The 16,161-nt window shown below is 57.4% G+C and overlaps 1 protein-coding gene across 1 annotated transcript in view; it reads right to left on the bottom strand.

Annotated features, from left to right (window-relative positions):
* The window catches only part of CACNA1I (calcium voltage-gated channel subunit alpha1 I), a 127,189-nt gene extending 112,442 nt beyond the window's left edge, over window positions 1–14,747 (bottom strand). The window contains 3 exon segments of the mRNA XM_018048795.1: window positions 2,763–2,922; window positions 2,925–3,015; window positions 14,646–14,747. Coding sequence (XP_017904284.1) covers window positions 2,763–2,922; window positions 2,925–2,994 — 230 coding nt within the window. The 5' untranslated portion in view covers window positions 2,995–3,015; window positions 14,646–14,747.

Raw genomic sequence — 16,161 nt, 5'->3', positions numbered from 1 at the left:
TCCTCCCCTGGCCTCACCTCTGGGCTGGACACATGGCTGGGTGCTTGGCAAGAATCATCCCTAACCATCTTTAATTGTCCCATCACAGAGATGAGAAAACTAAGGCTCAGGGAAAGGAAACCAGAGTGCATACAACCCACCACTGGCCGTTCACCCACATGCCGCCAGTGACATGCCTAAGAAAGGCTCTCAAAGTCTAATCGAGGGTGGAAGACGGGTTTCAAACTGATTAGTCATGCTGCCAAGGGTGCCCTGCTGGAGGACGCTGTGATCGATTAGCAATGTCTGCATGGATGAGGGCACGGGTATCAGCATGGTAACTGGCACAAATCTACCTAAATCACAGAGATAGAATCTGATTTTCCCTGGAAACAACGCCCTCTGAAGGCATTATGTTCTATCTAAAGATGTGATGCCCAGTGTCTTGTTGAACCTACCATGACTAGTGTTTACTCAGCTGTAAGTGAGGGCCCTGATCACTTTTGGGCACAGGTAATAAGAGTGATAACCACATGTGTGGTTTTCTAGGTTACAAAGATTTGCTTTCCCATGTGCTAGTTAGGTACTGCTTTGGTCTTCAATGTAATCCAGTAAAATGCGTAAATACCACCTCTGTTTAACAGATGAGAAACTGAGGCTCAGAGAAGTTAAGAAATTGGCTTGCGGTCACACAGCAAACAACAGGCAGAACCAGCCCATGGGTCTGTCTTACTCCAGTCCCCAATGCTTTCCACATGCCACTTACCCATGAGTCAGACAGCACAAGGGGGGACCTCCCTGGCAGTCCCATGGTTAAGAATGTGCTTTCCAATGCAGGGGACGTGGGTTCGATCCCTAGTCGGGAAACGAAGATCCCACGTGCCATGGAGCAACTAAGCCCAGGCACTGCAACTCCTGAGTCCACGCACCACAACTAGAGAATCCCTGCACTGCAGTGAAAACCCTGCACGATGCAACAAAGACCCCATGGACGGCAGCTAAGGCCCACAGCAGCCACAGAATAAATACTTTTCAAAATAAATTAGTTGATTCAAAAAAAACAAAACAGCACAAAGGACCCCCTAACATTTCAGACGCAGAGTCCTCCCAGCTGAAACCCGGCTGACAGTGCGAGCTCAAGGCCCAGACCAGGTAAGGAACGGCGTTGACCTCTGGGTGAGTGGACCTCTGCCACCGGGGCTCGGCAGCTTACGGAGGGTCCCAGCAGCCTTCTGTCTCTCCAGTGAGTCAGACAGTGACTCAGGGCCTGCCTCTGGTCTGGGAGAGGAGCTGAGTCAGGAAGCACCAAGTTTCAAAGGGCAGCTGGCTCTGAGCCAGGGCCCCTCAGCACCAGGGACTCCGGCGCTCAGAACAGTCTGTCCCTGGAGGACCTCCCACACCACCCTGCTCCCACCCGGGCCTGCAGGTCCTGACAGCCTTTCCCTGCTGGCCTGACCCTGACCCTTCCATGTCCACCATTCCTTTGGGTTCTTGATGCAGAGCAGACTCCTGCAACGTCTGCAGATGCAATGGCTCATTTTTGGTTGTCGCAATAATGGAGGGCTGCTCCCTACCAATATTTAGGGACCAGGAAGAGCAAACATCCTGTGCTGTGCAGGACAGCTCAGACCGCACAACACCATCACACTCCAAATGCCAACCCTGCCCGCACTGAGGAACACTGGGTTATGCAATGCTCCTTTCCTGAGCTCCCTCCCAGGAAAGAGGGGCGGGAGGGAGGTTTGTGGCTGGGGAAGAATCCTGGAGCCCTTGGCATGGAATCAAAGAATCCCACTACATCCCCTCAAGATCCTAAAGCCCAGCCTGAGTGCCCCGTGATGGGGCCTCTGCTCCGTTCACTGTGGAGACATGCGCCCAGCGAGCACTGCAGGAGCGCCCGCAATGTGCCAGGCACTGTGCTGGGTGCTGAGGTCCCACAGTCAAAAAAACAGGCTTGGTCTGTGTCCTGGTCACCTGACAGTGCCCTGGAGGAGACAGTGTCAGATTCTGAGTCCCACACTAGCTAGGGACAACAAGCAAGAGGGGCGGAGGAGAAACCACAGAGGGCTGCCCTGAGGAAGTGACATGTAAGTGGGGATTTGAAGGATGCAACAAAGGGTTTGGCCCAGTGAAGAGGGAAGGGAAGGCATTTCAAAGGAGAGAGTGTGAGAAGGCCCTGAGGCCTGGAAGAGCGGGGGAAGAAGAAAGAGGGGAGCGGGGCAGGGCCTGGGGGCTGGGTGGGACTCTGCTCGTGCCTCCAAGACGGTCTTCACCAGGGGGTGACCCGAGCAGAGGGAGGCAGCAAGTGGAGGCAGGAAGCTCTGTAAGGAGGTGAGGTGGGTGGAGCCTCACCCTGCGTCTCAGGGTCACCTGTCAGTGGTCCAGGCCCATGGTTCCCCGACAGGCTCTCATCTCTCATCACCCCTGTGGTCAGCAACCCCCAAATGACTCGAGCACCGGGAGCTGGGCCACGGGCCAGGGTCTGACTTAACTCTGCTTCCTCCTGCAGACCTAAAGTTCACACCCGAGGGCTTCCTGAGCCAGCTGGATACTGCACTGACTGCCCACGGTCATCAGCAACTTCCAGAACATTCACATCAGCAGGACGCCAGGTCCTCATCCGTCTGAGCTCTGTAGTCCGAGATCTCCCAGGCCCAGCACCTGAGCTTGCTAACCGACACCACAGCCTCTCAGCCTCAGTCCAGGCCACAGGCCTCCTGGCCAGAGGGACCAGCGGGGGGCCCGGGCAGAATCCAGATAAACCCAGGCCCCACAAAGGATATGGGTTACACACCATCTTGATGCACCAGTTCCGGGGGCTGGTGGTCTGTCGCAGGCAGAAGAAGGCAACGGGGGCCAGGTCCGGGTGAGGGACTTCTGGGTCAACTCCGTCCATGGGCTCTTCTGGGCCAGGAGGGGAGGGAGGGGGGCTCTGGGGCCCCGCTGCTCCGTGACTCCGGGTTCAGCCACCGGGGCTGCAGCGGGGGAAGGGGGCGGTGGGGAGTTCTCAGCCATGTCGGTGCTGAGCAGGGAGCCCTGCAGAAGAAAAAGAGGCAGCACTTGGCAGGGGGTTAGGGGCGAGCCTGGCACCCGCCTCCCTCGACAAAGGGACACGGCTCAGACAGCCCAGCCTCAAGCCCCGTAGGCGCCTCGCCCACACTCTGGCTGTGAGGGTCAGAAGAGTTGAGGGCCCGGAGGCACCCAAGTTGGAAACCACTTCCAGGCTGGTGGTATTGGGGCAAGTCTGGTCAACCTTGGTGAACCTCATTCAGAGGAAAGGAAATATAGAGAGAATAAAACCTTCATAGAACACAGCTGTGATACTGTTGTAAGGGTTTTTTTTTCCCAATGAGACCAGAGTTGTATATTTATTGCATCACCGAAGAAAAGTTGCAAGAGAAAGACAAGAGTTATTGGGAAGACAGACAGTGCCAGGATGATGTGTGCTACAAAGCAGAGGTGCCGTGGGACCTCTAGGTACCCGAGAAAGCCGGGGTGGAATCAGGGCAGACTTCCCTGAGGAAATGACCCTTGAGCCAAGACCTACAGGTGAGCCCAGGGACACCCCACCCACCGCTCCATAAAGCTGAGAACTCAGAAGGACCTCACACACCAGCCTCTTTACAGCTGGAGAAACTGAGACACGGCAAAAGGAGAGGACAGACACAGAGACAGAGCTCCACCGGGGCCGGCTTCCTGAGTGTCTCAGGAGGACCCTCCGCTTGATTTAATGTTCTGCGGTCACAAACTTGAAACCCTTAATACTTTCCCATCAAGGGGCCCACATTCTCATTTTGCGCTGGGACCTGCAACTCACTTAACTGGTCCTAACTTCCACTCAGAGGTACTTTGACAGCCTGGCTTCATCTGATGCTCATTACAACCCCAGAAGCCTTACTGGGCCCATTTAGCAGATGGAGAAACTGAGATGGGAGGGGCAGGCCCAGGTTACACCTGGGCACAGGCTAAACTAGGGCACGTCTAGAGGCCAGAAGCCCAGCACCAGCCTCCAGATTCAGTGACAACTGACTGTGGCCTTGCTCAGCCCCCTCCACAGCCAGTCAAGGGCAGGGCCTTCCCCTGCCCATATCACCCAAGAGGTTAACAATCCCTGAATCCTCCAGGGGAGTCTCCTGGGCCCTGACACCCTGGCAGTGCCAGGGTGGGCAGTGGGAGTCAGGGATGAGTGGTACCCACCCAGCTGCCACCCGTGGCTGCTAAGCTGTCAGCTGGGCCACCCAGAGGTGATACATTTGGACATTTCTCTGGCTCTTGGGGCAACAGGCGGGAGGTGGCACCTCCTACCTCTTCGCCCGGCTGGTCAGTGAGGCCAAGTTTTCTCCTGAGCTCAGAGCTTTGCTCTTGGTTCCAGAAAAACAGCCATGGGCCTTACATAAGCTCCCAGGCACCTTGGCCCGCCACGTGTCAACCGCTGGGCGGAAAAACATCCTCCCCGGGGTGGCTACAGGTCTGCTCACGGCTGTGCCAGCCCGAGTCCACCGCTCCCCACACTGGTCCCATGCTCCTGCCAAACACTGCCTCGTCCCATCCTGGGTGCAGGCTGCCTCCTCTCCCAGACCTCTGCTTATGCGGCTCCCTCTCCCGAGAACACCCTCTCCCCATCTCCCATCCTCCCTTCTCCCGGGCCCTGACGATTCATTCATTTGCCCAACACTGATTTCCTGAGCACCTACTATGTGCAGGGAGCGTGTGGGCTCAGGGGGCTACACTGGTGAAGAAGCCAGACTCGGCACCAGCCTTCATTCAGCCTTCAGTCCAGCAAGAGAGAGAGAGGAACACGGGTCAATTCATTTTTCTCTCTAGGCTTCCAAAGCTCTTATCACCACCCAACATGCCACATAATTTATGTATTTACATATTTATGATTTAGTGTCTGTCTCCCGACCCGAAAGGGGGCTGCAAGAGACCGGGGACTGCGGTCTGTGTCGTTCACCCCAGTGCCTGGACAATGCCTAGAACATAACACGTGCTCAGCAAACAGTTGGTGACTAAATAAGTAAAAAAGTGCTGGGAAGTAAATAAACAGGGAGAAAGGTGGGCTCGGGAAGAGCCCATCTTGCTCTCTAATGGCGACCTTTACAATAAAAACAAGAACTGGAGGCACCAGCCATGGATGCTCGGTGGGAAGAGGCCTCCAGGTACCAGGAACAGCTGGTGCATCCAAGGAACAGAAATGAGGCCAGTGTGGCGGAGCTGGCACCAGGGGGGAGGGATGAAACTGAAGAGTTTGGCGGGGCCCGTTGTGAGCCACGGAAGGAGCTTGGGTTTTAGTCCAACTGCAACAGGAAGCTGTGGAAGGGTTTATGCAGGGAGTGGTGTGCTTGGGGCTGCGTTTTAACCCCACCCCTCTGTGGGCTGAAGGGAGAGTAGGAAAAGAGGCAGGGGAGGACCAGAAGGAGCCTGGGAGGATGGGCTGGGCTGGCCTGGGATGCTGGAGGAGGTGAAAAGAAAGGGGTGGCTTTGAGGTATATTTTACAGGCAGGAGAGCCTGGCCTAGCATTGGCCCCAATGCCACCTCGCCCAGCTCCGCCAAAGCCCTGCTGGGAACAGCAGAGGTGGTAACGGCTCCCATGGCCTCTGGGACCACACAGAACCGCCTCCTCTCCCCGCCCTCAGCTCATTCCACTCGGTACTAACTTGCTCTTTGCCTTACCTGGCCCTGTGTAAAGCTGTCACACTGTGTCGTCCCTTGCTTTCACGCCTCTCCTCCCACACTGCAGGGCTCTTAGAGACCATGACTGCCAAGGCCACCAATCCACTCCCCACCGCCCCACCCAGCTTCCACCCTCTGACCTGCTCCCCCGTGACCCTCCAGGCCATCTCCTGCTGGCCTGCTCCCTCGCAGCTGCCCAGGCCAGAGCTCTCCGGCTTCAGCTCTCCGTTCCCAATTCCCTCTGCTCTGTGCCTGTAGCCCCGCTCCTGTCCCCAGCTGCTCATTGTCTGTGGCTGAAGGTTCTTGGGGAGTTGGCAGCTGGGTCCCCCTGGGCTTTGGTCCTGTCTGCAGATGGAGCCTCAGAGAAAGCAGACCACTCACCTTAGGTGGTAGGCAGCGTTGATGAATTCAAACTCAGGTCCATCTGGCCCCAGAGTCTGGGCTGCCTCCACGTTCAGAGTCTGGGCTGCCTCCATGTTCAGAGCCTCCTCCCTCTAAGCGCTCCCAGGGTGGCCCCACAGGCAGTGGTGTGTGACTAGACTGGCCTCCACGACCAAGGGCAGGATCAGGACCCCACTGTATCTACAGCATACCCCCACCTACTCCTGACTCCCCTGGCCTCTTGGAGTCTCAGTTTTCTCTCTGTGAAGCTCAGCCTTCCTCCTGCCTCCCTCTGCAGACTCCTGTGAAGAGGCAAAGTGGCACAGATGGAAAGATGCTATAGGACCCATGAAGGTGGTTGCCCAAGCAGGTATGGGGCCAGTGATGTCATCTCCAATGGCTGTCACCCTAACCGTCTCTGTGCTATCACCACCATCTCCACCATCACCACCACCATCATTATCTCCACCATCGCTACCATCACCATCATCACCACAACCATCACCACCACCACCATCACCACCACCATCATCTCCACCATCACCACCACTACCATCACCATCACTACCATCACCATCATCACCACAACCATCACCACCACCATCATCACCACCACCATCATCATCTCCACCATCACCATCACCACCACCACCATCACCACCATCACCATCTCCACCATCACCATCACTACCATCACCATCACCACCATCACCATCATCACCATCATCGCCACCACCACCATCACCACCATCCACCACCACCACCACCATCATCATCACCACCATCACCACCATCATCATCTCCACCATCACCATCACCACCACCACCATCACCACCACCATCATCATCTCCACCATCACCATCACCACCACCACCACCACCACCATCATCATCACCACCATCACCACCATCATCATCTCCACCATCACCATCACCACCACCACCATCACCACCACCATCATCATCTCCACCATCACCATCACCACCACCACCATCACCACCATCATCATCTTCACCATCACCATCACTACCATCACCACCATCATCATCTCCACCATCAACATCACTATCATCACCACCACTACCATCATCATCACCATCACCACCATCATCTCCACCATCACCATCACTACCATCACCATCACTACCATCACCACCATCATCATCTCCACCATCAACATCACTATCATCACCACCACTACCATCATCATCACCATCACCACCATCATCTCCACCATCACCATCACCACCATCACCATCACCATCACCATCATCTCCACCATCACCATCACCACCATCACCATAATTATCATCTCCACCATCACCATCACTACCATAACCATCACCACCACCACCATCATCATCACCACCATCACCACCATCATCATATCCACCATCACATCACTACCATCATCATCACCACCATCACCACCATCACCATCATCATCACCACCATCATCACAGTCTCCACCATCACCACCATCATCATCACCATCACCATTGTCACCATCACCACCACCATCACCACCATCACCATCACCACCACTACCATCACCATCATCACCATCACCACCACCACCATCAGCAGCAACACCATCACCACCATCATCATCTCCACCATCACCATCACTACCATCACCACCACCACCATCACCATCACCACCACCATCACCATCATCACCACCATCATCATCATCTCCACCACCATCACCACCATTACCATCATCACCATCACCATCATCATCTCCACCACCACCACCATCATCACCACCATCATCATCAACACCACCATCATGATCATCTCCACCACCACTACCATCATCATCACCACCACCATCATCATCATCTCCACCACCACCACCATCACCACCATCATCATCTCCACCATCACCATCATCTCCACCATCATCATCTCCACCATCACCACCATCATCACCATCTCCACCACCATCACCATCATCATCATCTCCACCACTACCACCACCATCACCACCATCATCACCACCTCCACCACCACCGTTACTACCATCATCATCTCCACCACCACCACCATCATCACCACCATCATCACCACCATCATCATCACCACCACCACCATCATCATCTCCACCACCACCACCATCATCACCACCATCATCACCACCATCACCATCACCACCACCATCACAGCATCACAGAGGCTCTGACTGAGTCTGACCCTATACCATGCAATGAGCAAAGGGCTTCCTATGCACTGTCCATGTTGATTTCCACCACAGTCCTATGATATACACACCATGCTTATTCCTACTTCATGGAGAATGTGACTGGGGACCAAGGAAGTCCAGCAGTGCCTGAGATCATTCAACCAGTATAGGGCAGAGTCAGGTTCCAAGCCTGGTCTGCCACCCCTGAGCCCAGCCCACTGAACCATCACAAGCACCACCTTGGGACAAAGAAAGGTACCCTGGAGCCACTGTTTCCCTCCCAGCTGAGTCACCAGGCAGTGAAGATACAGCTGCTGGTCCAGCAAAGACTCCCGGTATGGGCAAAGGCCCCTCAAGTCTTCCCAAGTCTCTGGTTTAATCTGCCTGCCAGGGTCTTACCGTAGGCACTCCAGAGCCTTTAGAGAATGGTATGGGGAAGCCTTGTTTCTGCAAAGCCCAGAGTCCTGGTGGAGAAGAACCCAAGGCCTGGCCGGGTCACCCAAGCCATGTGTGTGTGCGTGTTTGTGTGTGTGTTCACAGGTACACACAGGCCAGCAACTTGTTTATCCCTTTGTCAACAACCACACATCAGCTAATGTCACAGCTCCAAGAACAACAGATTCATTCTGGGAATCCTGGAATCCAGGAATCTCAGAATCAGAATATCTTAGAATCACCCAGAACGAACCTTAGAGACCCAAGATATCAACTATGATAAACTTACACTCTGTAACGTGTGCTTCAGAGCACCAGAGCGGGAAGCCAAGACTTGTATCAGTCCCAGTTCTGACACCAACTCACCGTAGCACATGACAACCCGGCAGGGACCTCGGATGCCCTGTCTGCAAAATGAGGCCATTGGCTGCTCTGTGGTGGGGCCACTGGGAGGATGAATGGGGTAACACACACACCAGCACCTGACCACACCACCAGCCACTGGGCCGGTGCACAAAGAACCTGTGATGGTTTCCCAAGCGTGTTAGAGCATCAGCCACAGAATTCCAGAACTCTGGAACTCAAGTGTCCCAGAAACGCAGTGGCTCCAGATTTCTAAACAAGGAATTTCTGAAAAGACTGAGACCCCAAAAGTGACCTAGTCATCACCACACACATTCACCAGCACAAGGTAACACAATCACAATCATACACAGAGACATACCTACAATCATACACTCACACCACACCCAGTCACACAGACAGATGTCTTACACATTGTCAGTCACAAACACGCGCACACATACAGACACACACTCACCATGATACACACATACACAGACACATTCACTCACACAAACATGCACGCACACACTTCATACACTCATTATCACACACGCACAGACACACACACAAACACCACACCCTCCAATGCAGAGCCTGGGAAAAAGTCTCTATGAGGCTGCGGGAAACCTGCCTACCAGAATCTTCCAGCTGGCGTCTCAGAGCCCCCCGCACCCTCTGTCTGCTCCCTCTTCCAGATGACAGTCCAGCAGATGTGTGACAACCGCCCGCCCACCCCCAAACCTCATCTGCCCCAGGCCTCTTGTCACTGGCTCCCTGATCCATTTCTTGGGTGACAATTTCCAGATCATCTGTTCCTTGGGACCTCTCCCCTGTCATGCTAGAGTCTGCCAACTTCCCCTCTGCAAGGGCTAGACCAGGTTTGCACCACGTCACCCAGAGCAGAGCAGACAGGTCCGCTCCTGACTGCAGAGATGGAGATGGAACTCTCTTGATGCAGTCTGGGAGCCTAGCAGCCAGACTGAAGCAACAATGAGGCGTACGGTCCACCGGTCTTCTCTGATCTTCTTCAGAGGAACGGCAGCCAAGTCAAGGCTCCTCTAGCCTAAAGAGGAATGGCTGAAATCTGGCCTCTAAGCACGGAACCTGACACAAAACTTGCTCTGGTCTGGCCAGCTGAGCCTGCCCACATACTGCGGTCACCTTGGTTCTGTCACCAGAATCAACAGCTCACCCTTCATCCTTGCTGCATTCGATGAATTGGATGAGCAGCCCCTCCAAGACAGCTAACAAGACTCACAGCCGACACCGTTGAGCGCATGCTATGTGCCAGGCACTTCTTTACAAACCAATGAAGTAAGCACTCTTGCACTCTCCAATTAGAGGCGAAGAACCGAGGTACAGAGAGATGCGGGGATTTTCCCAAGGTCAAGCGCTACTTAGTCAAAGAGCTAGGATTTGGATAGAGGGGGTTCAAATCCAATTCCCCAGTTAAAGGGTTGTCCAGGCCAGGCTGTAGACAGAAGGCTGAAGTCATGCTTTCGTCCCCAGGACCTGTCCATGTGTCTGTCACTAGGCATCATCATTTGTTCGTCGGCCCTCGGCCTCAAGACAAGTCCCAGCAAGTGGGGCTGTGTTTGAATCTCCATCCGTGTGTTTGAACATCTCCCATCTGGTGACTCTGCTGATCATTTTTCAGTGCCTCTGCAGGTGGTAGGGCCTCGGGTCTTACTTCAGCAAACCAGTCAGGGTGACGGTGGCCCCTGACGGAGGAAGAGCATTCTAGCAGAAAGAACCCTGGGTCCAGAGTCCCAGCTCCACCTGCTCTGCATCGTAGTCACAGCAAGCTTCATTTCTCTTGTATAAAATGCAACACAAGGTCCTTTTTCTCTCTCGAAAGGGGCAGCGAATGGGGAAGGAGATTCAGAAAGCACCTTAAGGAAAAAAGGCAGCTTCCCTGTATTAGAACCTGTGCTAGGCACTGCAGAGACATTTCTAAGCCTCATAAAAATCCCTTAAGGTGGATGCTATTTTCCCAATTTTACAAGCAGCCAATGCTCCCATGATGCTAAGTGCCTTGCCCCTCAGGGGCCAGGCCTGTGACCCTGCATGGGCTCATGTCTCTCCCGGCTGGGACAAGAGCTGAGGGATCCAGGGAGGAAGCCTGGACCAGTGGCGAGTGAAGGGCAGCCCTGACTGCTCCTAAGGGCCGGTGGTCAGCGGTAAGAAGGAAAGCCCTGACACTCTTTTCAGCGAGACTGCCCAGGCCGGAGTGCAGAAGATGGGGAACTGGCAGAGTGAGGGCCTCCGAGATGAAGGGAGAAGGTCGGCAAGGCAACACGAGGCTTGTGCTGACCTTGGCCCCAAAAGACTGTGGCCTCCACCCTGGAGAAACCACTTCCCTCTCATCTTCTCCTGCTCAAGGAGCCCCGGAAGCTCCCAGCACTAGCTCCCAGGGTACCCAAACACCTCGTGCTTCCAAAGGCTTCCATGATCTGCACCCTTCCCCACAGGTGCCAAACACAGCCTGGCTCTCCTTTCTGAGCGTGAACGAGGAAAGCAGGCCCTATGACCACGTGCCCACACCTGGGCACCTGGCAGGAGGGATGCCCCAGACCCCTCCTAGGGGCACAGATACTCCAAGCCTTCGTCTTCTCCCCTCTGTTCACTGCTACATCCCTCCAGGGCCCAGATCAGGGCTTGACACATAGTAGGTGCTTATCAAACACAAAAGAGAGAAGGGAATCCAGGACATCGGATTTGTTTTCTTCCCTCCATAGACTGGCAGCCATGAGGGGGAGAGACTCAGCCCACATCTTCCTGGATATGAGGATCCACAGACCCAAGAACGTGCGGACACACAGACCCATGAACCCACACATCCACCGGCTCGCAGACACTTTACACCCACAGTCCCACGGACCTAAAGGCTCGCAGACCCACACACTCACACATTCACCGAGATCCACGGATGACGGAGCACGGGCCCACAGACCACACGCTCCCAGCTCCCTGGGCAGTCTCTGGGCCCCCAGCAGAGCCGCACGCCAGACTCCTGCAGGCAAGAAGGATTGAGGGCACTAGCCAAGAGCACCTCCTGGGAACTTGCAGAAAGGAAAGGCTCTGCAGAAAAGAACCAGAGGGCGGGGAGAGGTCAAAAAGGAGCAAGGGGAAGGGCGGACCAAAGGAAGCCAGGAGCCAGAAGAGGAGGGGGGATGGGGAAGAAGGGAGAAGAGCCATGCACCCCCTGCCGCCCCACCCAGCCCGGCAGCCTCTCTTTCCAGACATACTTTTGAGCACACTGACTGGGCATCTGGTGAACAAGGCGGCCCAGGAAGAGATGGGCACGAACCAAGGAGCCTCATGAGAGCCTGTCTTGTTACCTTGTGTGCCTTCAGAAGCTGCTGGGGTGGGAGCCCCTCGAGCGTGGGGGAGGGACAGAGCGGGGCCCAGAAGCAGACTTTCCCAGGGAGCCCCACTTGGGGCACAGGGTGAGGGGACAGAGATGGCAGTGGAGGGGGACAGAGGGAGGTGAGTCGGAGGCGACGCCCCCCTCCAGCTGTGGTTTCCAGGATGTGGATCTGGGTCCAGGACCCCCGGGAGGCTGCGGTCAAATGCCAGTCCCTGAAACTGCTCCCAGCTTGGCTGCGGGGCCGCGAGGGGCAGGCTTGTCTGAAGACAGCACCAGGCAGAGGGAGGGGAGGGAGGGGATTCTGGCAGCTACCTCCACCCCCACCTCCCCACCCAAGGTCAAGGAGAATCAGGGCACAGAGAACTGCGGGTGGTGCCCCCTGGTGGGCCTAGAAGATGCCCTCTTGGAAGCACCTGGAACGGAGGTGGAGGGAAAGGGGGCGGAGGACCTCCATCAAAACAACTGGGAAAGACCTTCAGCCAGGCTGGCCGCCCCTCCCCCAAGCTGCCCCCCATGGAGCTCCAGAGGCAGCCTTGGGCAGCTCTGAGCAGCCAGGCAGGGTCCTGGAGTGGTACCCAGGCCCCTGGGGGTGGGGGTGTTGGGGGGCAGGGCGAGTTTGGCGCCAGCCAGCTTAGCACTCCCTCGGGATGGGGCTCTTCCCTTTTCCTCCCCCAGACTGCAGCCCCAGAATCATCTCAGCTCATTGCCACCTGCCCTGTCTCCCCCTGGGTCCTCCCCGACTGGGCGCAGCACGGATGGTGGTGGAGGGAAGGGGACAGAGAGGTCTCTAGAGGCCCCAGCCCACTCCCCATACAAGGCCCAGGGGCCTGGAGCCTGAACAGAAAGTTTGTCTTAAAGGGTGGACAAGAGTTTCCAGGGCCAGTCCTGGGGACCGAGGGGAGCAGCTGACTGAAGCCTCAGTCTGGGCCCATCTAAGAGCCCCCTCCCGCCAGTGGAGTTGTGGTCTGACAGCATGGACAGGGCCTGAGCAGCAGGCAAGCAGCCCAACTCCTCAGCCAGACCCTTTCCCGCGGGCCCCAGGCCACAGACCCACAGCTCCATCTGCACAGCACCCTGGCCAGAGACAGGGCCAGTATCTGCTGGCTGAGTCCCCTGGACAGCAAGAGACAGCAGGACAGACCGGCTCCCTGGTCAGGCCATCCTGAGCACCCCAGCCCCTAGGACGCCGTCACACGGCGTGTGGACATGTCAGACCTGATCACACCCCACAGCAGACGCAAGCAAGCTTCCTCTCGCTTTCTCTCTCTCTCTCTCTCTCTCTCTCTCTCTCTCTCACTCACACACACACACACAAACACACACGCACACACACATGCACACACCTGGCCCCAGACCACAGACTCCCAGGGCCAGAATACAGCTCCGAGGTGTCTCCAGAGGCCAACCTCATTCACGGCTATAGACCCCCCAGGACGGTGAAGGGAAAGAAAGACACAAGCAGAGCAGCTGACTGAAGCCTCAGTCTGGGCCCATCTAAGAGCCCCCTCCCGCCAGGCATCATGCCCTCCCCCCAGAGGCCTGCCACCCCTGCCAAGGCCTCCTGTCCCCCCACATCCTACACACACACCACCCAGCACACAATTAAAACCCAGTCATCATAAACACTCATTATATAACCAGCCCCAACCTACTGAGGTTTCCTTTTACCCCCCAGAGTCCCAGCTACGACCCCCGCCTGGCTTCCCACAGCGAGGCTCTGGGCACCCTCGGGGTGCTGACCAAGGAGGGGACCGGCTCCCACCCCGGCCTCGAGGAAAGTTAAACGCTTTCTGGGATTCCCCCATTCAATCCCCCTGCGGCCGCCCTGCCTCCGCCAACACTCCCAGCTCAGCCCCCTGGACACGGGCACGAGCTTTGGTCCCGCCGGCCGCAGAGCCAGCCACGGAGCGACAGCGGGATAGACGGACAGACAGCCTGGGCGCCCGCCCCCCCGCAACCCTCGGCCGGCAGCCTGACTTGTTGAATAAATTTCTGCAGCGCTGGCTCAGCCGGCTTCAGCATTGGCACGGAGAGAACTTTCGTGGCCTTGGAGAAGAGACCGGTCAAAGTTTCCCGTCCTTCCTCCCAAGGCACCTACCCCCAAGGCTCGGGGTGGGGGGTGCCGACCTGATAGGCACACGCAGGTGGGGGGACCGGTCCCCAGAAATAAATAAACGCCCCAATAAAGAACACGACGCGCCAAGAAATTGGCATCGGAGCGGAGCCCTCCCTTGCTTCCAGTTCCCTCCCCCTCTCCACCCCCACCCCCACCTACCTTGGCATGGACTTGGCCGGGCCGCGGGGGTTGGGGGGGTCGTCCACGTTAGAGCTACGGGGGCGACGCGTCCCCTGAAGCCGGAAATCGAGGGGGACCCGCAGCCCCGCCAGGCGCCCCCCGCCAATTCAGGATCAGCTGAGCCCCTGGGGCGCTAGGGGCGGCGGGCGGTGGGCGGCGGGCACCGGGGCCCGGGCCATGGCGCGAGGAGGCGGCGGGCTGGCGGGAGTGTCGCGCGGCTCCGGCGGGCGGCGAGAAGCCGGCAGCGCGGACGAGCCGCGGACCGAGCCGGAGTTGGAGCGCGCGGCGGGCGGGCGGGGAGCGCGGCGCTCCCGGGCCGGGGCCGGGGCCGGGGGCGGGGGCGCTGCGGGGACCGCGCGGCGGGCAAGTGCCCGGAGAGGAGCCCGCGCGGGCGGCGGCCCGGGGCGGGGGCGCGGGGTCGGGCCGCGCTCGCCCGGCTCTGCTGGGCTCGCGCCTCCGGCCCCGGGCTCCAGGCGCGGGGTCTGCGCGCGGCGGGGGCTGCGGAGGAGCCCGAGCGCCCGGCGGTGCGGGGACGTGCGGCGGCGAGACCGAGCCGCGCCGCGTGCGAGGCAAAGCCGTCCTTATACTGACACCAAATGTCTTCGGGGAAAGCTGCAGGCGCGGGACGCTGGAGGGGGGAGGCGTGGAGGCGACAGACAGACCGACGGCGGCCGCTGGTGAGCCCCCTCTTCTCCCGAGAGGACAGGAAGCCGCCCTAGCCTTGAGGCCACCTCCTCAACATTCAGGGTCGTGCCTGGGGGAGGGTCCTATCCCCTCCACAAGGGGGCTGCGTCATGAATTAAAAAGGGAGGGACCCCATTACTGACCCGCTGCCCGGTTGGCCACATTACTGTCCGGATTCTAACCGAGACGCCGTGTGAAGGGCGGGGAGAGGGTCCTTGCTGCCCCGGTGAGGGGCTGCCCGTCTAAGACCACCAGCTTTTCCAGGCTGGAGCCCGGCTTAGAACTCAACTCCAAAGGCTCACACCACAGCCCAGGCAGCCTCCCCTCCTCTCATCTACACCCAGCTTCTTCCTACTCTTCAAGGCTTGGCTGAAAAGCCACCTCCTCCAGGAAGGCTTCCAAGAGGGCTCTCAGGTGGAAAGGAAGCCTCACTCCACCTACAAATGCCCCAGCCTCACCACTTCCCTCCAGGGAAGCCAGGGCCACAGGACCCAGAGGGATCAGAACCTCTGCTCAGCTCTCCCACCCCCACTTCATCTCCTTGGAGGCTGGGGGAGTGGGGACACCCTGCTGGGCTGGGGCTGTAGTGAAGGGATACCGAGACCTCCCTTGGAACCACTTGGTCTGCTAAATGGACAGAGAGTTGGAAGAGGATGCCTTCCAGCTTGATCCCAGCTCAGCCCCTTCCTGTCGGAGGGCCTTGCGAAACCCCCTGCAGTCTCTGGGCCCCAGGTTCCTCTTATGTGAAAGGAACACACAGATTCCCTGTAAAAGAATTTCCAAGTTCATGCTCTGCAGAATGAGAAGTCTA

This window comes from Capra hircus, chromosome 5, assembly GCF_001704415.2.
Source record: "Capra hircus breed San Clemente chromosome 5, ASM170441v1, whole genome shotgun sequence".
NCBI lineage: Eukaryota > Metazoa > Chordata > Mammalia > Artiodactyla > Bovidae > Capra > Capra hircus.
Note: the sequence above shows the minus strand (reverse complement) of the source record. Positions and strands in the feature narration are given on the sequence as shown.